General features: G+C 45.2%; 1 protein-coding gene across 1 annotated transcript; it reads left to right on the forward strand.

Moving 5' to 3' along the window:
• Positions 1-16,009: 16,009 nt before the first annotated feature.
• On the forward strand, positions 16,010-19,517 carry Ccl25 (C-C motif chemokine ligand 25). The gene is made up of 4 exons (XM_008824158.1): positions 16,010-16,082; positions 18,259-18,376; positions 18,455-18,570; positions 19,420-19,517. The coding sequence occupies exons 1-4, from the start codon at positions 16,010-16,012 to the stop codon at positions 19,515-19,517; spliced, it is 405 nt and encodes a 134-aa protein (XP_008822380.1).
• Positions 19,518-19,735: the final 218 nt, after the last annotated feature.

Below are 19,735 nucleotides of genomic sequence, written 5' to 3' on the forward strand. Positions count from 1 at the left end.
TGACTGGTTATTTTTCTCTTGAAGCTTTCAGTATTCTCTCTTTGTTCAGTGCATTTAGTGTTTTTACTATGATATGCCATGGGGAATTTCTTTTCTGGTTCTGTCTATTTAGTGTTCTGTGAGTTTCTTGTATCTGCATAGGTATGTCTTTATTTAATTTACTGACATTTTCTTCTATAATCTTGATAATCTGGTCAATTCCATTGACCTGAGATTCTTCTCCTTTCTCTATACCTATAAATTTGTAGATTTGATCTATTCATGGTATCCCACAGCTCCTGAATGTTCCATTCCTTTGTTGTGTTTTGGTTTTTTTTCATGTTCTTGCTTGAGCATTCCAATTCTCCAAGGTTTATTTTAAATCTTGAAATTCTGTTTCCCATTTCATGCATTCTGTTGGTCAGGCTTTCTTCTGTTGTTTCAAGTTGGCTTACTGAATGTTTAGTTCCATCTTCATTTCTCCTTGGGTTTTCATCACTATTTCTATCTCTTTCATGAATTCACTTTTCAACTCCCAAGTTTTCTTTGACATTTCATTCAGCCATATTTTTGCATTTTCTTGAGCTTCAGTCAGGAGTTTATTCCTATCCTCTTTGAGTTGTTTGTGTGTTCTTTAAAATCCTTGAATTCTTTGATCATGTTTATGATTGTTCTTTTAAGTTCTCTATCCTGGGGTTCATCTGGGTAGTTCTCATTGTACTCCTCTAGAGGACTATCAGTATTTGGTGGGGATATATTATTTTGGTTTTTCATGTTATTATTTTTTCTCTGTGATTTTGGCCATGTGAATTTCTTTTGTAGTTTCAGATTCTTGTGTGAGACTGAGGCCTTCACGTTTAGGTCTGCTTCTTTTTGTGAACTTTATGTGTCTTTGTGGTTTACTTTTTGGGCATGAAAATCTGGATGGTCTAAGCTTCCAGTTCTCTCTTTTGATTTTGTATTGGAGTGGCCGGATTGCTTTTGTCTTCAGGAGTTCCCACAGGGGCCCAATTCAGATGAGGGTCAGATGTTTTCTGGCTTTCTCCTAAGGTCTGGATCCCTTCCAGGACCAATTTTGGCCTCAGGAATTTGGGGGTTCGACTGGCCTATGGTCTAAGCTTCCAGTTCTCTCTTTTGATTTTGTATTGGAGTGGCCGGATTGCTTTTGTCTTCAGGAGTTCCCACAGGGGCCCAATTCAGATGAGGGTCAGATGTTTTCTGGCTTTCTCCTAAGGTCTGGATCCCTTCCAGGACCAATTTTGGCCTCAGGAATTTGGGGGTTCGACTGGCCTGGGAGTCTGGCCCAGGAAAGATGCTGGTCTAGAGCAGCTGGTGGCCAGACCACCCAGAGATGGAAAGGCAGATGGGGTGGCAAGAGGCCCCAAGGACTCCTGGGGACTGCACTGAAGAGCTGGGTTGGTCTGGATGCGAAGGATCAAGAAGAGGAAAGGTCAGCTCCTGAGTCCCAGAAAGAGGCTGGATGGTGGTGCACACCCAGGGAAGCAGGGAGGGAGGTGAGGGTGGGGCCGGGCCCAGAGAAGGCACTAAGTCTGGACGAAACGGATCAGGAAGCAGTATTGGTTCCTCAGGTGTCTGGGGCCCCAAGACAAGGAATGGGGCAGGACCCAAACTAGGAGGAGAGACAGCGGGGGAGATGGGAGGGTGAATGAGGCTAGGGGAGTCAAGATGCAGAGGGCATGATGGACTTACCCCGGAGAGAAGCCTGCCAGTAGGAGAGAGGCCTGCGACCATGGTCAATTTTTGCAAACGTTCCATGAGGTGTTGAGTAGAATGTGTATTCTTTGGTGCTTCTGATGAATATTTGAATGTCTGTTAGGTCAATTTGATGTATGGTATCATTTAATTCAGATGTCTCTCTGTTTATTCTTTGTCCAGTTGACCTGTCTAATGGAGACAGTGGGGTACTGAAGTTCCCTACTATTACTGAGTTGGGATTAATCTGTGTCTTAAAGTCCTCTAGTGTTGTTTTTATGAATTTGGGTGCACAAGAGTTTGGTGCATCTATATTCAGGATTGTAATATCTTTTTGGTTAATTGTTCCTGTGATCAGAATGACGTGACCCTCCTTATCTCTTCTGATTAGTTATACTTTGAAGTCTATTTTGTCAGATATTAGAATTGCAACCACTACTTGTTTCTTAGTGCCATTTGCTTGGGATACTCTTTTCCATCCTGTCACCTTAAGGTAGTGCCTGTCCTTGAAGGTGAGATAGGTTTCTTGAAAACAGCAAAAAGATGGATTTTGTTTCTTAATCCATTCACTTAGCCTGTGTCTTTTGACCGGGGAGCTCCATTCATTGGTATTTAAAGTTATTATTGAAAGATGTGTATTGGTTGCCATGATTTTGATTGCTGTATGCATTCTTTGCCTAATTTTGTGTTTCCTCAATTATACCTTTATTTTCTTTCATTTCCCCTGGGTATAGTTGTTCCTATCTCTGTTCTTTGTATTGCTTCAAGTATTCTTTGAAGGGCTGGTTTCATGGATGTATATACTTTCAGGCTATTTGTGTCATGGAAGATTTTTCTTTCTCCCTCAACTATAACAGACATTTTTGCTGGGTAGAATATTCTAGGCTGGCATCTATTGTCATTTAGAACTGGAAATATCTTGGTCCAGGGTCTTCTGGCTTTCATAGTTTGTATTCATAAGTCAGATGTGATTCTGATGGGCTTTCCTTTATGTGTGACTTGTTTCTCTTTTGCTTTTTTCAGTACTCTCTCTTTATTTTGTACATTTAATGTTTTTGTTATAATAAGCTGTGAGGAGTTTCTTTTCTGGTCCTGTCTATTTGGTGTTCTATGTGCTTCCTGTATTTGTATGGGGGTGTCTTTCCTTAATTTTGGGAAATTGTCTTCTACGGTCCTTTCTAAGATCTGGTCAATACCATTAATCTGAATTTATTCTCCTTCATCTATGTGCATGATACGTAGATTTGGTCTTTTCATGGTAATCCAACATCTCTCACATATTCCATTCCTATGTTTTTTAAAAAAAATTTTTCATAATCTTTGCTTGAGTGTTCCAATTCTTCAACTTTATCCTCCAGTGTTGATATTCTGTTTTCCATTTCATTCATTCCAGTGGTGAGGCTTTTCCCTGTTGTTTCAAGTTGGCTTGTTGAGTTTTTCACTTCCTTCTTCATTTCTGCCTCAGTTTTCCTCAGTGTTTCTATCTCTTTTGTGAATTCATTCAGAAGTTTGTCCCTATCTTCTTTTAGTTCTTTGATTTGTTTGTGCATGTGTTCTTTAAATTTGTTGAATTCCTTGATCATGTTTATGATTGTTCTTTTAAATTCAGTGTCCTGGGTTATGTCTATGGGGTTCTCCTTGTAGAACTCTTCTACAGGACTGACGGAATGGTGGGCCTTCACATAATCCCAGTTAGGGGCCTTGGTACCATGCCAGCAGGGGAAGCTCACCACCTGTGGAGGCAGGATATAGGTGCTCTCTGGTGTTCCCCTGAGTTCTCAACCCCTATGCCAGAGGGAGGCTGGAACAGGCACTCTCTGGCAGTCTGCTGAGATCTCAGCCTTATCCTATCAGAGGGTCACCAAATTATTTTTCATTTTTTGTTTTTTTGAGACAGGGTCTTCCTGTAGCTCCAGCTGGCCTAGAACTCACTATGTAGACAAGGCTGACCTGAAAGTTACAGAGATCCTTCTGCCTCCCAAGTGCTGGGATTAAAAGTGTGCACCACCATGCCCCACTAATTTTTTTATTATTAAAAATTTTTAAATTTATGCTTATTTTATTTATATGAGTGTTTTGCCTGTGCGTATTTAAGTACACCTGGTGTGTGCAAATCCTCAGAGGCCAGAAGGGAGCATTGGATCCCCTGGAACTGGAGTTAAGAATGGTTGTTAGCTGACATGTGGGTGCTGGGAACTGAACCTGGGTCTTCTGCAAGAGCAGTCAGTGCTCTTAACTGCTGTGTGCTGAGCCTTCCCTTCAGTCCTCAGTCTGTTTTTTTAAACAGTACACTTAAAATTAAAAATTTTACATTTATTTATTTGTGTATGTTTATGTGTATGTGTGTGCATACGCATATGCATGTCACAGAACACATGTGGAAGTCAGAGGGCAACCTGATAAGTCAGTTCTTCCCTCTACATGTGAGTTCCAGGGATCAAAACTCAGGCTTGGTGGCACTCCCTTTAACCACTGAGTTAATCACCTGCTCTGGTTTTTGTTGTTGTTGTTGTTGTTGTTGTTTATTTGTTTTGAGACAGGTTCTCACTATGAAGCCCTTGCTGGTCTGGAATTTGCTATGTAGATTTGGCTGGCTTTAAACATAGAGTTCTACTTGCCTCTGCCTCCTGAATGCTGAGATTAAAGGTATGTGCCACCTCATCTGGCTCTTGGTTTGGATTTTTAAGACAGGGTCTCATGTAACCCAGTAACTCACTGTGTAGCTGAGGATGATCCTGAACTCCTGATCCTCCTTCTTCTGCCTCCTAAGTTCTGGAATTATAGGTATGCACCACTTTGCCTGGCTGGCACTTGTTTTTAATTATTATTATAATTTATTATTTTTATTTTATGTGTATGAGTGTATTGATTACATGTATGTAAGTGCACCCATGTCATGCAATGCCTGAGGAGGTTTGAAGATGGTGTCAGAGCCCCTGGAACTGAAGTTATGAATGGTTGTTAGCCACCGTGTGGGTGTTGGGAAATGAACCCAGGTCCTCTGCAAGAGCAGCCAGTGCTCTTAATTGCTGAAACACCTCTCTAACTGAAGACACTTATTTTTAAAATTAAAAAAAAATTTATTATTTTTATTTTATGTGTATGTGTGTATTGCCTGCACGTAGGTAAGTGCACCTGTGTCGTGCAATGCCCGAGGAGGACAGAAGAGACTGTTGGATCCCCTGGAACTGGAGTTACAGACAGTTGTTAGCTGCCATGTGGGTGCTGGGATTCGAACCTGGGTCTTCTGCAAGAACAGTGTTCTTAACTGCTGAGCCATCTCTCTAGTCCCACTTATTTTTAAACTTTTAAGCTTAAGCTTGCCTAGTTAAAACAGTTTTAGATTCCTGTGGGGCACAATGACAATGGGCACCAGAATGCTTAAGGGAGGTGGAGAGGAACTAGGAATATGCTCAGTGGTGAGTGTTGTCTAGCATACAGGAGGATCTGGATTCTATATCTAACATTGAAAAAGGAAGGAAGAAAATTAAAAAGGGTTATTGTTAAACTGGATACTCTGGTACACATCTGTAAATTCCAGTTACTTTAGAGGATGAGGCATCAAGCCTGGTGTGATGGTACCTGCCTTCAATCCCAGCACTCGAGGAGACAGAGGTAGGCGGATCTCTGTGAGATCAAGACCCACCTGGTCTATACAGTGAGTTCTAGGTCAGCTGGTACTACAGGGAGTCCCTGTCTCAAAAACAAAACAAAACAAAGACAAACCAAACCAAGCCAAACCAAAACAAAATATAAAACCTAAAACAAAATCCAAAACCAACCAACCAAACAACAACAAAGGCTAAGGCAAGAGGATTGGTAAAGGCTGGCCTGGCCAACATAAAATTGTTTAACTGGGCTGTTGGTTTTATTTTATTTTATTTCATTTCATTCAAGACAAGATCTCATGTAGCTCAGTTGGAATCAAACTTACTATATAGCTGAGGATGACCTTGAACTTCTGATCCTCCTGTCTCTACCTTCCAAGTACCAGGAGTGAGACTGTGTGTGTATGTGCGTGTGTGTGTGCATGCGTGTACATTTCTATGTGGATGCTGGTGCACCTGTACCACGGCTCTTGTGTGGAGGACAGAAGAGGTCAGTCTTTGCCCTCCACCATGTTTGAGACAGGGTTTCTTTGTTGTTTTTCCAATGTGTACTCAGGGCTAGCTGGCCCAACAGCTTCTAGGAATTTTGTCTCAGCCTCCATCTCCTTGCATGAAGACTAGGATTACAGACACTTGCATTATGTGTCTGGTGTTTTTGTGGATTCTCTGGATTTGAACTCAAGTCCTCATGCTTGTATGGCAATCACTTTTACCCAGTGACTCATCTCCTCAGCCTCAAGACTTACTATTTTTTATATTGAGACAGGGTTTCACTATGTATCCCTAACTGGGCTGGTACTCACTAACTAGGCTGGCCTTGAACTCACAGAGCTCTGCCTGCTTCTGCCTTTTGAGTACTGGGATTAAAGGTGTGTGTCACCATGCCTGGCTAAGACTGCTATTTTATTTATTCATTTACTTATTTATTTTTATTTATGTATATGAATATTTTGCCTGCATGTATATAACTGCACCATGTGCACATAATGCCTGTGGAGGCCAAAAGAGGTTGTTGGATCCCCCGGAACTTGTTGTTAGCCATCATGTGAATGCTGAGAACTGAGCCTCTATCCTTTACAAGAGCAGCCAGTACTTTTAACCACTGAGCCTTCTCTCCAGCCCTAAGATGGTTAATTAAATTAGGTTATTGAGAGAGAGAGAGAGAGAGAGAGAGAGAGAGAGAGAGAGAGAGAAGAGAGGAGGGGGGTAGGCACGAGCTTGTGCAGATCAGATGACAACTTTCAGGAGTCAGTTGTCTCCTTCCACCATGTGAATTCCAGGGATTAAACTCAGGCTGTCAGGCTTGGCAGCTAGCACCTTTACCTGTTGAGCCATCACTGCAGCCCAAGACTGATTTTTGTCTTTGTTTATTTAAAATCTCTCTTTACAGTGAACAGCAGTGCATGTAGACTTACTTGGCAGCTCAAAGTTTTGAGGATAAGGGACAATGGAGTGCTCATTCCTAAACAGCACATTTATGCCACTCCCTTGGGGACCAGGGAAAACAAAGAGGAAAGAATTTAATAGTTGAAGCTAGGGAGAAGGGCTGCGAAATGCCATCTTCTTAACCTGACAGAGCTATTCACGATCCCACAGCAGCCAGGTTCCCTTCCCTGGGCCTGTATAAAACTGGGCCTGTCAATCATGGATAGGGAGGGGCTATGGAGCATACCCCTTCCTGCTGAGCTATTGGCTACTGGTGGATTTTGGAGGATGTGCAGTCAGTTTCCCAGACGAAAGGGGTGAGCCATGGTACAAAGTCCCACCATGAAACATCAGCATTGTTTGCTTGGGATCATGACTCAGTTGCTAAATCAGGACCTGAGTTCAATCCCCCAGAACTCACGTTAAAAAAAAAAAAAAGAAACCCTGGTGTGGTTGTATATACTTATAATTCCAGTGCTGAGGAGGCAGAGGCAGGCAGATCCCTAGGATTCTGAAGCCAGCTAGTTTAGCCTACTTGTAAGTTCCAGGCCAGTGAAAGACCTATCTTAAAAAATAAGGTGGGATTGAAGAGATGGTTCAGCAGTTAAGAAAACTGGTTGCTCCTGTACAAGACATAGATTTGGTTCCCAGCACCCACATGACAGCTAACAACCATCCATAACTCCAGTTGCAGGGAATCTGATACCCTCTTCTGGCTTCTGTGGGCATTGCATATACATGGTACACTTACATACATGCAGGCAAAACACTCATATACATAAAATAAAAATAAAATAATTTTTAAAAAAGAAAGCAACAGGTAAATGTAAACTGGCTTAGAATGGCCTAAGCATGTGTTGTGTGAGACTCTTCCCAGGAAGACATGAACAAATGTCTACCCACCTCAGATAGGGAACTGACAATAAGCCAAAGAAATGATTCCACTGAAGTCCAATTTGGTGAAATACTGAGGTTATTGCAGTTACTTACAGGAGCATGGGTGAGGGGTTACTTGAAGGCTGTTGCATCACCAAAAAGCCCACCCCAGCAGTCTTCGAGCTTTCCACACAACTTGCTGGAAGCTCAACAAGAAAGTGTCTCCTCTCCTTAGGAGTTCTACTGTGTATATAATCTTAGGGAAGGAAGGGCCCTGTGAATCTTATAAGTTTCAGGGACTTCCCGAGACTTGTGAGTCATGTACCTTCTGAGTCTTTTGAAAAATTTTTATTTTATTTTACATGTATGAGTGTTTTGCCTGCATGTTTGTAAGTGTTCCATGTGCATACAGTGCCTGCAGAAGCCAGATCAGGGTGTCAGATCCTCTAGAATTGGTGTTACAGATAATTGTTAGCCACTATGTGGTGCTGGGAACTGAACCTGGGTTCTCTGCAAGAGCAGTCAGTGCTCTTAAACTCTGAGCCATCTCTCCAGGCCCCCCTTTTTATTGTAAGTGTGTATGATGTGTATGAGGTGATGCATATGCCATGGTATGTGTGTGAAGGTCAGTGGACAGCGGTGGAATCAGCTCTCTCCTTCCACCTTTATGTGGGTCCCAAGAATCAAATTCAGGTGGTTGGTTATGCTTGCATAGCAAGTGCCTTTACCCACTCAGACATCTTTCTAGCCCCTAGTTTCTGTATCTTAAGGAGCCTCCCTCTGGGGCCCAATGTTTCAACTGGGAGGAAATTGTTACACAATGGCATCCAACCCCATATCTGGCATATAGTAGGTACTATTTGTTAAATGTTTGCTGCTTGAATGAAATATTAGATGACCCCAAACAGGTGTTCAATGAGGAGTAAGTGATATTGCCATCATCTATGGTTTTAAATTTTTAAAAATTTATTTTTATGTGTATAAGTGTTTTGCCTGAATGTTTGTAAGTGCCCCCACATTGCACAATCCCTAAGAAGGAATTGTTAAGCCACCATGTGGGTGCTGGGAGCTGAACCCTGGTCCTCTGCCAGGTGGTATACACCTGCCACCAGCATGTGGAAGGCTGAGGCAGGAGGATCTTGAATTTGAAGCTAAACTGGCTGTATAGCAAGACCCATATAGCTTGCTTGTGGTGGTGCATACATTTAATCCCAGCACTTGGGAGGCAGAGATGGGGGAATCTCTGTGAGATCAAAGCCAGTCTTGTCTACATAATGAGTTCTAGGTTAGCTGGGGCTATAGGGGGACCCTATTTCAAAACAACAACAAGCAAAAATGAATGAATATGTATAAATAGGACTCAGGACCATATGAGACTTTCTCCTCAAGGCCACCACCTTCCTACTCCACACCAACCACACCCCAGTCAAGGTTAGCACCAGGTGGTCCCCATTTCTAGCTGTTCTTCCCAGCATGAGCATGAGAAACACAGGGACTGAGGCCAAGGCCAAGACCAGTACTGATAGCTCCAGTTCCTATGCTTGGCTGTGGTGTTTTGGTTGCAGCCCCTATCCACCTATTGCTCCAGAACAGAAAGACCATTGGTCAGCCTAGGGCAGGAAGTCCATCAAAACCAGCCCTGAAGGAGGTGGTAGGGTCAACCACATTGGGATCTCAGTAAAAGAGTCCACAGAGAGACTGTCCATAAGTCAGGTCCCTGAACATCAGGCTAGGGGTTGCAACACATCTTGATACAACCTTTGTTCCCCTCCTTCAGTTGCCAGGCAACCACCATGCATCTGGACCACTGCAAGAAGCAGCTGCTTTAAGAACACACATAGTCTGAAAGTAAAGGTGTACAGAAAGATATTTCTTACAAATGGAAACAGAAAAAGAACGGGGCCGCTATCCTTATATCACATAAGCGAGACCTTAAGTCAAAACTGTAAAATGAGCTCAAGGTTATTATATAATGATAAAGGGTTCAATTCATCAGAAGGCTATAATAATATAAAATGTAGATGTATCCAACAACAGAACACCTAAATATATAAAGTAAATACTCATAAAACTGAAGGAAGAGATAAATTCTAAAAAATATTCACGGCTAGAGAGATGGCTCAGTGGTTGAAAGCATGTACTGCTTTTTCAGAGGATTTGAGTTCAATTCCCAGCAACCACATTGGGTGGCTCACAACTGCCTGTAATTCCAGCTCCTGGGGGATCTTGACACCTTTGGCTTCTGTGGGCACCTGAACTCATGTTCACATACCCATACAAAACACACACACATATACACACAATTAAAAATAAATAAAACACTATTGGGGGTGCTGAGATTGATGTCAGGACTCATTCTCAATTCCTCTTCCACCTTATTTCACCATGGTAGTGCATGCTTTTAATCCCAGTACCCAAGGGGCACTCTGGTGGATCTCTGTGAGATTAAGGCCAGCCCTCTCTACATAGTATGTTCTAGGCCAGCTGGGGCTATAGGGAGATCCTGTCTTAAACAACTACAAAAACAAAAACAAAAAAGACCCCCAAAAACAATATTAGGAGGCTGAGGGGATGGTTCAGTGGTTAAAACATTTGCTACATAGGTGTGAGACCCAAAGTTTGGACCCCTAGAACCTCTATAAAATGCCAGGTGGGCATGGTAGCCCATCTGTACTTTCTGCCTCAAAAGGCAGAGACAGGGGATCCCCTGGGTAAGCTGGTGAGAGCTGCCATAACAATGAGCTCTGGGCTTGATTGAGAGACCCTGCCTCCAGGAGTAAGATGGAAGAGGGATTAAGAATGAGTCCTGACATCAATCTCAGGCCTCCGCATGTGCATGCACACCCCTCACCATGTGCCCACACAGGCAAACATGAACATACATATATGTATACCCCCACACACAAATAAAAAAAAAATAACACCACTAGTGGGAGGACTTCAATCCCCCCACTTTAAGCAATGGGCATGTCAGACAGAAAACCTAATGAAGCATTACACTGAGCAGTACTCTAGCTCAAATGGATTTCACAAACATATACAGAACATTTCACTCCACAGCTACAGAATACATGTTTACCTCAGCAACACATGAGCCATTCTCCAAGACAGATTTCATTATGTTAGGCACAAAACAAGTCTCAACAAATTGGGGGATTGATTGGGGGACTGAAAACTGAAATTGAGACTGGAGAGATTGCTCAGTGGTTAAGAACAGTGACTGCTCTTCCACATGACCCAGTTTCAGTTCCAAGCACCCACATAACAGCTAACAACCATCTGTAATCCCAGTTTCAGGGAATTCAACACCCTCTTTTGGTCTCTGTGGGCACCAGACATAGACATGGTGCACAAACACATGCAGGCAAAACACTCATATATAAAAAAAAAAAATAACAGGGAGTGGAGAGATGGCTCAGGAGTTAAGCGCACTGGCTGCTCTTACAGAGAACCTGGTTTGGTTCCCAGAACACACATAGCAGCTAACAACCACCTGTAACTCCAGTTCCAAGGGAATCTGAAGCCCTCTTCTAGCCTCTGTGGGCCACACGGTACACCTACATACATGCAGGCAAAACACTCATACACATAAAAAATTTAAAACATAAATTAGTTAATGACCTGGACTTGGTGGCATGTGCCTTTAATTCCAGCACCAGGGAGGCAGAGGCAGGTGAATCTCTGTGAGATCAAGGCCAGCCTGATCTACATAGCAAGTTCTAGGCCAGCTGAGGCTATAGGGAGACCCTGTCTCAAAAAACTTAAAAAATATAGATATATATGTGTGTGTGTAATAAAAAAAAAAAAAAGCTGGGTGTGGTGGTATATGCCTCTGATCCTAGCACTCAGGAATCCGAGGCAGGCAGATCTCTGTGGGATCAAGGCCAGCTTTGTCTACATAGCAACTTCCAGGCCAGCTGGGGCTATTTTGAGACCCTGTCTCAAATCCCAAAAAAACAACAAATAAATTAATTAAATAAAAGAAGACTAAAATAAAATTAAGCATCTTTCCCACCCATCCCATGGTATGAAAGCAGAAATTTAATACTGGCAGCAATTTCAGAATACCCACAAATATACGGAAAATAAGCAACACATTCACCAAAATGTCAATAAAAAAATTTAAAGATAAATGCAGCAAAAAATCATTGTATGAGGGAGATAAATATCTCCATCAAAAAAGATGAGCCAGACATGGTGGTGAAGGCCTATAATTCCAGTGCTTGGGAGGCAGAGGCAAGAGAATCAGGAATTTTAGGTCAGCTATAGCTACCTGAGACCCTGCCTCAAAAAAGGCTGGGGGGCAAAGGGAGGGGGAGCCCTGATAACCTGAGTTCAGTCCCTGGGATCCTCATGGCGAAAGGAAGGAACTGACTCCTCAGTGTTGGCCTCTGACCTCCGCATTCATGTGTGTATACACACACACACTAAGATAAATATTTTTTTTACAGCTTGAAAGTACCATAATGATACCTAATACTCTATATGCTAATTTAAAATGAATTAAAAACTCCAAAAAACAAAATGGTGGGCTGGAGCTGTAACTCAGTTGATAGAATGCTTACCCAGCCAGCATACACAAAGCCCTAGGTTCCACCCGCAGCACGGCATAAACCAAACATGATGGTGCATGCCAGTAATCCTAGCACTTGAAGGTAGAGACAGAAGAATCAAGGGTTCATGTTCATCCTGGACTCCATGAGATTCTGTCTCAATAAGTAAAAATAATAATAAAAAAAACAAAAGGAGCTGGGTGTGGTGCTGGTGCACACCTTCACTACCAGCATTCAGGAGGCAGAAGCAGGCAGATCTCTTGAGACTGAGGACAGCCTGGTCTATATATCAAGTCCAGGCCAGCTGGACAATAAATATGAAAATGAAATTTTAAAAATGGCTGGGGGGATGGTCCAGTGGTTAAAGCACTTAACAGGCAAGTGTGTATCAGAGCCCACATAAAATGCCAGGTGGGTGTGGTGGCCTGCCTGTAATTCCAGCCTCAGAAGGCAGAGATGGGCTCCCCAGAGCAAGCTGGCAAGTGAAACTAGCCTTATCAATGAGCTCATGTATTCCAGGTTGATCTTTATCTTCTGATCCTCCTGCCTCCATCTCTCCAAAGCACTGCAATTACAGAGATGCAACACCACTTCCGGTTTTATGTGAGTGTGAGGCTTGTGCATTCTAGGCCAGCACCCCGCCAACTGAGCTACATCCTCAGCTCTGAACTCTGAGCTTTAGTTAATGGCCTCACAATTCTTGAGCATCCAGTCTCCTGCCCCCACACCTGTGTCCTGATTGCGCACATGTTTAGGTACAAGGCCCCTAGTTCAGACCCCCTCCTCTCCTCCTCCCACGAAGGCTTTTGATGGGACAAGCTGTAACCTGTAAGGTGGAAAAGTGGGCACACACTAAGACCTCCCACCAAAACTTGGCCTCAGACCACTAATGGAGCAAGTAGCGGGGGCAGTGGGCTGTAGCGGGCAAAGTGGCCTGCCACGCCGCGTCCCCAAGCCCTCAGCCACGCCGAGCGGCGTCCGAATTCAGTCTCACCCACCCAGATCCAGAGACGGTAGGGGGCCGCTTGAGTAGCTCGCGGGCTTGGGAGGATTGCATTCGCTTTGCAAAAGGACCTCTGGGTGCCACGGCCAGCTCGTGCAAGGGTTGAACCTCCAAGCCACGCCCCGAATCTGAGCCGAGTCCCAAAAGTTCCATCCCAAGCGCTGTCCATTGAGTCCAGCTTCAGCTATAAGCCACGCCCTCACAGTCAAGGCTCTAAATTCCATCCATCAAGCCTCACGCTAATCTCCACCCACTAAGTCCCACCCCAGGTGCCATACTGAAGGCCCGCCCTCACATACCGTTACTCTAGCCTTAACTCCATCTCTAACTCTGCCCGCCGGGTCACCGGTATCCTCCCGAATCCTTTGCCCCATTCCCGCGAGGATCATGTTAATCAAAAGAAAGAAGTAATGCTTTGTAAGGGAATCTTGCTTTGCCTCCCTCAGACACCGCGTTACCTGGATTCTGGCTTCGCAGTCCATCTTTTTTGTAGTTGTGGTTGTTAAAACAGTTTTATTGGCCGGTTGTGTTGGTGCATGCCTGTAATCCCAGCACTCAGGAGGCAGAGGCAGCCCCGCCTCTGTAAGATCCAGGCCAGTTTAGTCTACATAGGGCGTTCCAGGCCAGCTTCAGGTACAGGGAGACCCTGTTTCAAAAAACAAAAACAAAAACCAACCAACCAAACAAACAACAACAACAAGAAGACATTAAATGTAGCCAGGCATGGTGGTGCACACCTTTAATTCCAGCACTCAATCAAGGCCAGCCTGGTCTACATAGTGAGTTCCAGGCTAACTGGGGCTACATAGCAATAACTTGTCTCAACCCCCACCCATTTCCTCTGACCTCCCTATGATTGCTTTCTCCTGCTCTCTCTCTCTCTCTCTCTCTCTCTCTCTCTCTCTCTCTCTCCTCTCTCTCTCTTCTCTCTCTCTCTCTCTCACACACACACACTGATAAAATTAAAATATAAGAAAAATTAAAGACTGAGAATCTACAAGGAACCCATGAGAGGAAGGAAAAAAGAGACTTTAAGAGAGAGCAGTGGGGAGGGTATTGGAACACGTATGGTAAGATAGTAGAAATAGGGTCTGATGAAATGGCTCAGAGGTAAAGGCACTTTCTGCCAGGGCTTAAGACCAGAGTTTTGAGACACATGCACACCTGCACGCAGATGTGTGCACACAAAATAAATAATAATAAAAAGATAGTGTAAGGCTGAACACTGAAGGGGGCGGGGATTTAGGCAGGGATAGGAGAGCACAGACGGAGGAGAGGAGATGGAATGGTTAACTAAAGCTAAATATATATGAGTTATAGGAAACCAGAGAAAGAAGGAAAGAAGGAAGAAAAAAAGGAAGGAGGGAGGGAGGAGAAAGGAAGGGAGGGTACTCTTGGACTGGGTCTGTAGCTCAGTTGTTAGAACACTTGTCAAGGATGCAGGAAGCCCTGAGTTCAACCCCTGGCTTACATAACCCAGGCCTGGTGGTATACACTGTCATCCCAGCACTCAGAAGGCAGAGGCAGGAGGATTAGGAGTGCAAGAACATCCTTGGCAGGCGGGAAAGATGGCTCAGAGGTTAAGAGCACTGTCTACTCTTGCAGAAGACCTGGGTTCAGTTCCCAGAACACACATGGCAACTCACAACTCTCCACAACTCCAGTTCCAGGGGATCCAATACCTTCTCTGGCCTCTGTGAGAATTGTATAACCTGAGTGCAGTCACATACATGCAGTCAAAACACTCATACACATTAAAATGCAAATAAATAAAATTAATAAAAATTAAAAAAATTATTAAAATGTTTGTATTTGGTTACATAGTGAGTTTGAGATTAGCCTGGATGTCTCAAAAATAATTCAAAAATTAAAGTGGAGCCAGGTATGGTAGCACATGCCTTTAGTCCCAGCCCTCAGGAGGCAGAGGCAGGCAGATCTCTGTGAGATGGAGACCAGCCTGGTCTACATAGTGAGTGTCAGGCCAGCTGAGGCTACAGTGATACTCTGTTTCAAAAAGATACACACACACACACACACACACACACACACACACGTTAAAGTGTACCATTACTACAATCAGATTTGAGTAGGAAAAGTACTCTCCAGTAGACACCCTTCTGTGCACTCCTTGTCTTGGACTGTGGCCACCACGGATATACTTTCTGTTTCTATGAATTTGCTTACTTTCAAAATCAGGGCATTTCTTTGGCATGATAAGTCATCTGTTCATAAGGTGAGCAAGATGGGGGTGGGCAGCTAGGGAATGACTTCCTCTTAGGGGTCTAAGCAGCCTGAGGCTTATGGGTAGAAAGCTCATGTCTACTCTAGATGTATACAGGTGAGGGACTTGGAGAAGGCAAAGGGCACTGCTGTGACAGAGAGAGGGTTGGGGGCTGAAATGGAACAGGAGAGACCTCAAGGCTCATAGTACAGCAGGCTTGTGAGAGATGGGTAGAGGGGCAGGGCTTGGTCTATCTACACAGGAGGGAGAAACAAAGCAGGTAGGGAGGAGTAGCAGGAGGAGGGAGGGAGAGAAGAGAGAGGGCAGGTCTTGGCTGGGTGGGGCTCTGACTATAAAGGGTGAAGCCAGCCAGTTGACCCCACTGTCGATTTACTCTACAAGCAGACACGAGCCCCCAGGACCCCAAAGGCACTGGTGAGTCCTTTCTGACTATAGCGAAGACTAGAGCTGCTTCCTCCTGCTCCAAATATACCTGTCCTTCACCTCCTGCCTCTCTTCTAGAGAGTTCCAGGGCCTGGCTTGAGCTGCTGCTGTCTCTATCACCCACTCCTCCTTCCACAGGTATCCTGCTAAACCTTCAGGCACCCAGAGAAGAGATCTAACCTGCACCATGAAACTATGGCCCTTTGCCTGCCTGGTAGCCTGCTTCGTGGGGGCCTGGGTCCCGACTGTCCATGCCCAAGGTACAGTCTTCAGTCACACCTATCCTGCCCCACTTCCTCAGACCCTTCTTTCTCTTTCCAAACTCCCTGACCTCCTTTCTCCCCTCATTTGTCCCTCCCACTTCCTGAATTCTCCCCTGACCCTATCTCCATTGAGTTCTTCAAAGAGCATAGCAGGAATTCTTGGCACTAGTGGAGGTGGAGGGGGATAGAGGGCCCCCATATACTTACTCCAGAGCCCCTCGCCTCCACCCTATGGTATCTCCTTTGCAGGGCTCTAGTGGTCTAGGACTGCAGGAAGCAGAGGGTGGCTTTTCAATGGGGCAAATCCACTTACAATTGGAAATGCGCTGTCCTTCCTTTGACTAGTTAGGGATGCAGGGTGAGTCTTAGAACCCTGGCCCCCTTCTGAATTAAATTCTCTGCCTTTCCTTCTCTGTGCAGCCTGGCCAAAGGGAGTTGCTCCTTCAACCTTTGTGGGCCTCAGTTTCCTCATCTGCCAAGAGCCTAAAACTCCCACTGCATGAAGCAGACATTAATGTTCCAATGGGTTAACGCCCAGCCCTGTGCTCATGGAACCATTTCCAGCTTCTTTCTCACCCTGCTCCAGAGAGGGAACTTGAGGACTTCAGTCACCCAATGCAGATTCTTGGTGTGCAGCATCCCCAACGAACCCTGATACTCAATGCTGCATTCCCCAGGGCCCTATAGAAAGCACTGAGTCCCAGCAGGAGTCAAAGCAGGGTCCCTGGCTAGTTTGAAGGCATAAGACCTTCCTGCCCTGCCTGCCTTTCTACTGTAGGTCCCACAGGTCCAAGCCTGGTTCCCAGCAGCGCCTACCCTTTGCCCAAGAGGGAGGCTAGGTGTTTGTTATCAGAGCCCAACCCAGCCCCTGCCCTTTGATCCGGGGGCAGGGGGGAGTGGCCCCCAGCATTGGAAAACACCTGCTGAGGAGCCTTGGAGCCCCAGATCCTATCTGACACCTCTTGTCCTCAAGGGCCAAGGTTAAGGGATGTGAGGAATGCTGAGCTCTCTCCCTGCACCACTGGACTTGAACTCAGACTTGGCCCCTGGAGGTAGGCTGTAGTGAAGTGGGGCTTGCAGATAACCTTAAAAGCTAGCTGGGCAGAGGAACCCACCATCTCATCAATTCCTTTGCACATTTATTTTATCCACTCCTCTTCCAAGATCTTTCTAGAATCATTTACTACGCAGATAGACAACCCCCTCCCCAGTACCCACGCATCCTTTCTTTGCATAGATGGCTTCCCTGTCTTCCACCGAGGCTGGAACTCCCCTGAAACACTAGGTCTAATTCATCTCTGTGTTGTCCTAACATTTGGCACCTAATTTCTGTGAGTTCAAGGCCAGCCTGGTCTATATAGCAAGTTCCAGGCCAGCTGGGGCACAGGGAGACCCTGTCTCAACACCCCCAATTCCTCCCCAAATAACCCTACCCCCCCCAACAAAAAACCCTAAATGCTTTTGTTAGACCAACTGGGAAACTGACAAAGGACTCTGTGTCTCACCTGGTCAGCCTAGTGGTTACTATGATGGGTTTAGAGAAGAAAAGGGATTTGAGCTGGTCCCATGTGGGAACAGGCCAGCCTGTACATGGAGCTGAGACCTTAAGAAAAGTTGACTAGTCAGTTTGTTTGCTCATTTAAAATTATGTTTTTATTTCTTTATTTATGTGCCTGTGTGTATATGTGTGTGGGTGTGTGTGTGCCACAGTGCATATGTGGAGGTCAGAGGATAACTTGCAGGAGTCGGCTCTCTCCTTCCACCATGTGGATTCTGAGGATCAGACTCAGGTTGTCAGACTTGGTGGCAGGTTGTCTTTACCTGATGAGCTATCTCACTGGTCTCCCTCTTCTTCTTCCCTTCCTCCCTCCCTTCCTTCCTTCCAAGACAGAACCCACATATCTCAGGCTGGTCTCAAAGTTGCTATGTAGTCTAGGATGACCTTGAACTCCTGATCTTCCTATCTCCATTACCAAGTGCTGGGATTATAGGTGTGCATTTGGTGTACATGGTTCTGGTGATGGAAACTAAGGCCTCATACACACAACTGTGTATGTGTGTGTCTGTGTATGTATGTAGTTTGCTCTTTCCATTATGTGGGTTCTGGGGATTGAACTCAGATTGTCAGGCTTGGCAGCAAGCACCTTCACCCACTGAGTCATCATTCCTGCAGGTGCCATTGAAGACTGCTGTCTGGGTTACCAACGTAACACCAAATGGCACATTCTCCGGCGTGCCACTCGTTACCGGGACCAGCTAGTGAGCGGAAGCTGCAACCTCCGTGCTGTGATGTGAGCAGGACTGTGAGGGGTGCTGGGTGCTGTTCACATAGCTTCCTCCTCACTCACCTGCCTCTCCGTCCTCTATAGATTCTACTTCCGCATGAATAAGGTGGTGTGTGGGAACCCGCAGGACAAGGATGTGCAGAGGGCCATGAATATCTTGAGTGCCAGGAAGAAGTTTGACAACTCAAATAGCTCCCCAGGTGGGTAAGATCCCAGCCCAGCATCTCAGTCCTTGAATGGGAAAACTCACAGGCTCAAATAACCAGCTACTGCTTCAGGTTCAGATGAATCCAGGGTATTAGTGTGGGACTGGAGAGATGGCTCAGTGGTTAAGAGCACTGGCTGATCGTTCAGAGGACAGGGTTCAATTCCCAGCAGATGACTAATGACCATCAGTAACTACAGTTCCACGGGCTCCAACTCCCTTTTCTGGTCCCTGTGGGCATTGCACACATGGGTGCACTTATATACATGCATACAAAACACTCATACACATAAAAATAACAAAGTCCAAAACCAGTTTTTTCTGAGACAGGGTCTCCCTGTAGCCCGAACTGGCCTGGAACTTACTATGTAGACCAGGCTGACCTCTATCTCACAGAGATTCTCCTGCCTCTGCCTTCTGAGTGCTGGGATTAAAGGTGTGTGCCACCATGCCTAGCTCAAGAAAAATTAAAAATAAAAGGTATTCATAAATATATTTTTTGGACGTGATCTCACTGTATAACCCTGGTTGGCTTTGAAATGGCTACATAAGACCCAGCATGGTGGCCTACACCTTTAATCCCAGCACTCAGGAGGCAGAGGCAGGCAGATCTCTGAGACTGAAGCCAGCCTGGTCTACATACTGAGTTCCGGGCCAGCTGGGGCTACAGGGAGACCCTGTCTCAATAAACAAACAAACTAACAAAACCACAAAAGAAATAGCTACATAACACAAACTAACCTCGCACGCTGCAACCCACTGCCTCAGCCCAGTTTGGGGATTACAGGTGTACATCACTCAGCTTAGCCACGGAATTTTTACCTGTTCCTCCATTTTCCAATAGCCCTTCAGGCCGAGAGGAAGAAACAGAATCACGAGAGGTCCAAAGTTAAGAACCCTAGCATCCGAGTGAGGAATGCCACCATGAACCATTCCAGGTGAGGACCCTGGTCATATGACCTTCCTCCGTCCATGACATAGCTGGTGCTTGAGGGCTTCATGATGGGTCCAGATGGGGACACAAGCTGTTCACTTCCAGAACCAGGTCTGGCTGTGTGGTCAACCCATTAAATTCACATGTAGAGGTCCAAGGTGACTGCTCATGCCTTTAGCCCAGACTAGGGGTCATTGAGAAATGCTGAGGTAAAAGACCAGGCAGG

This window comes from Nannospalax galili, unplaced genomic scaffold (assembly GCF_000622305.1).
Source record: "Nannospalax galili isolate Female #2095 unplaced genomic scaffold, S.galili_v1.0 scaffold1009, whole genome shotgun sequence".
Lineage (NCBI taxonomy): Eukaryota > Metazoa > Chordata > Mammalia > Rodentia > Spalacidae > Nannospalax > Nannospalax galili.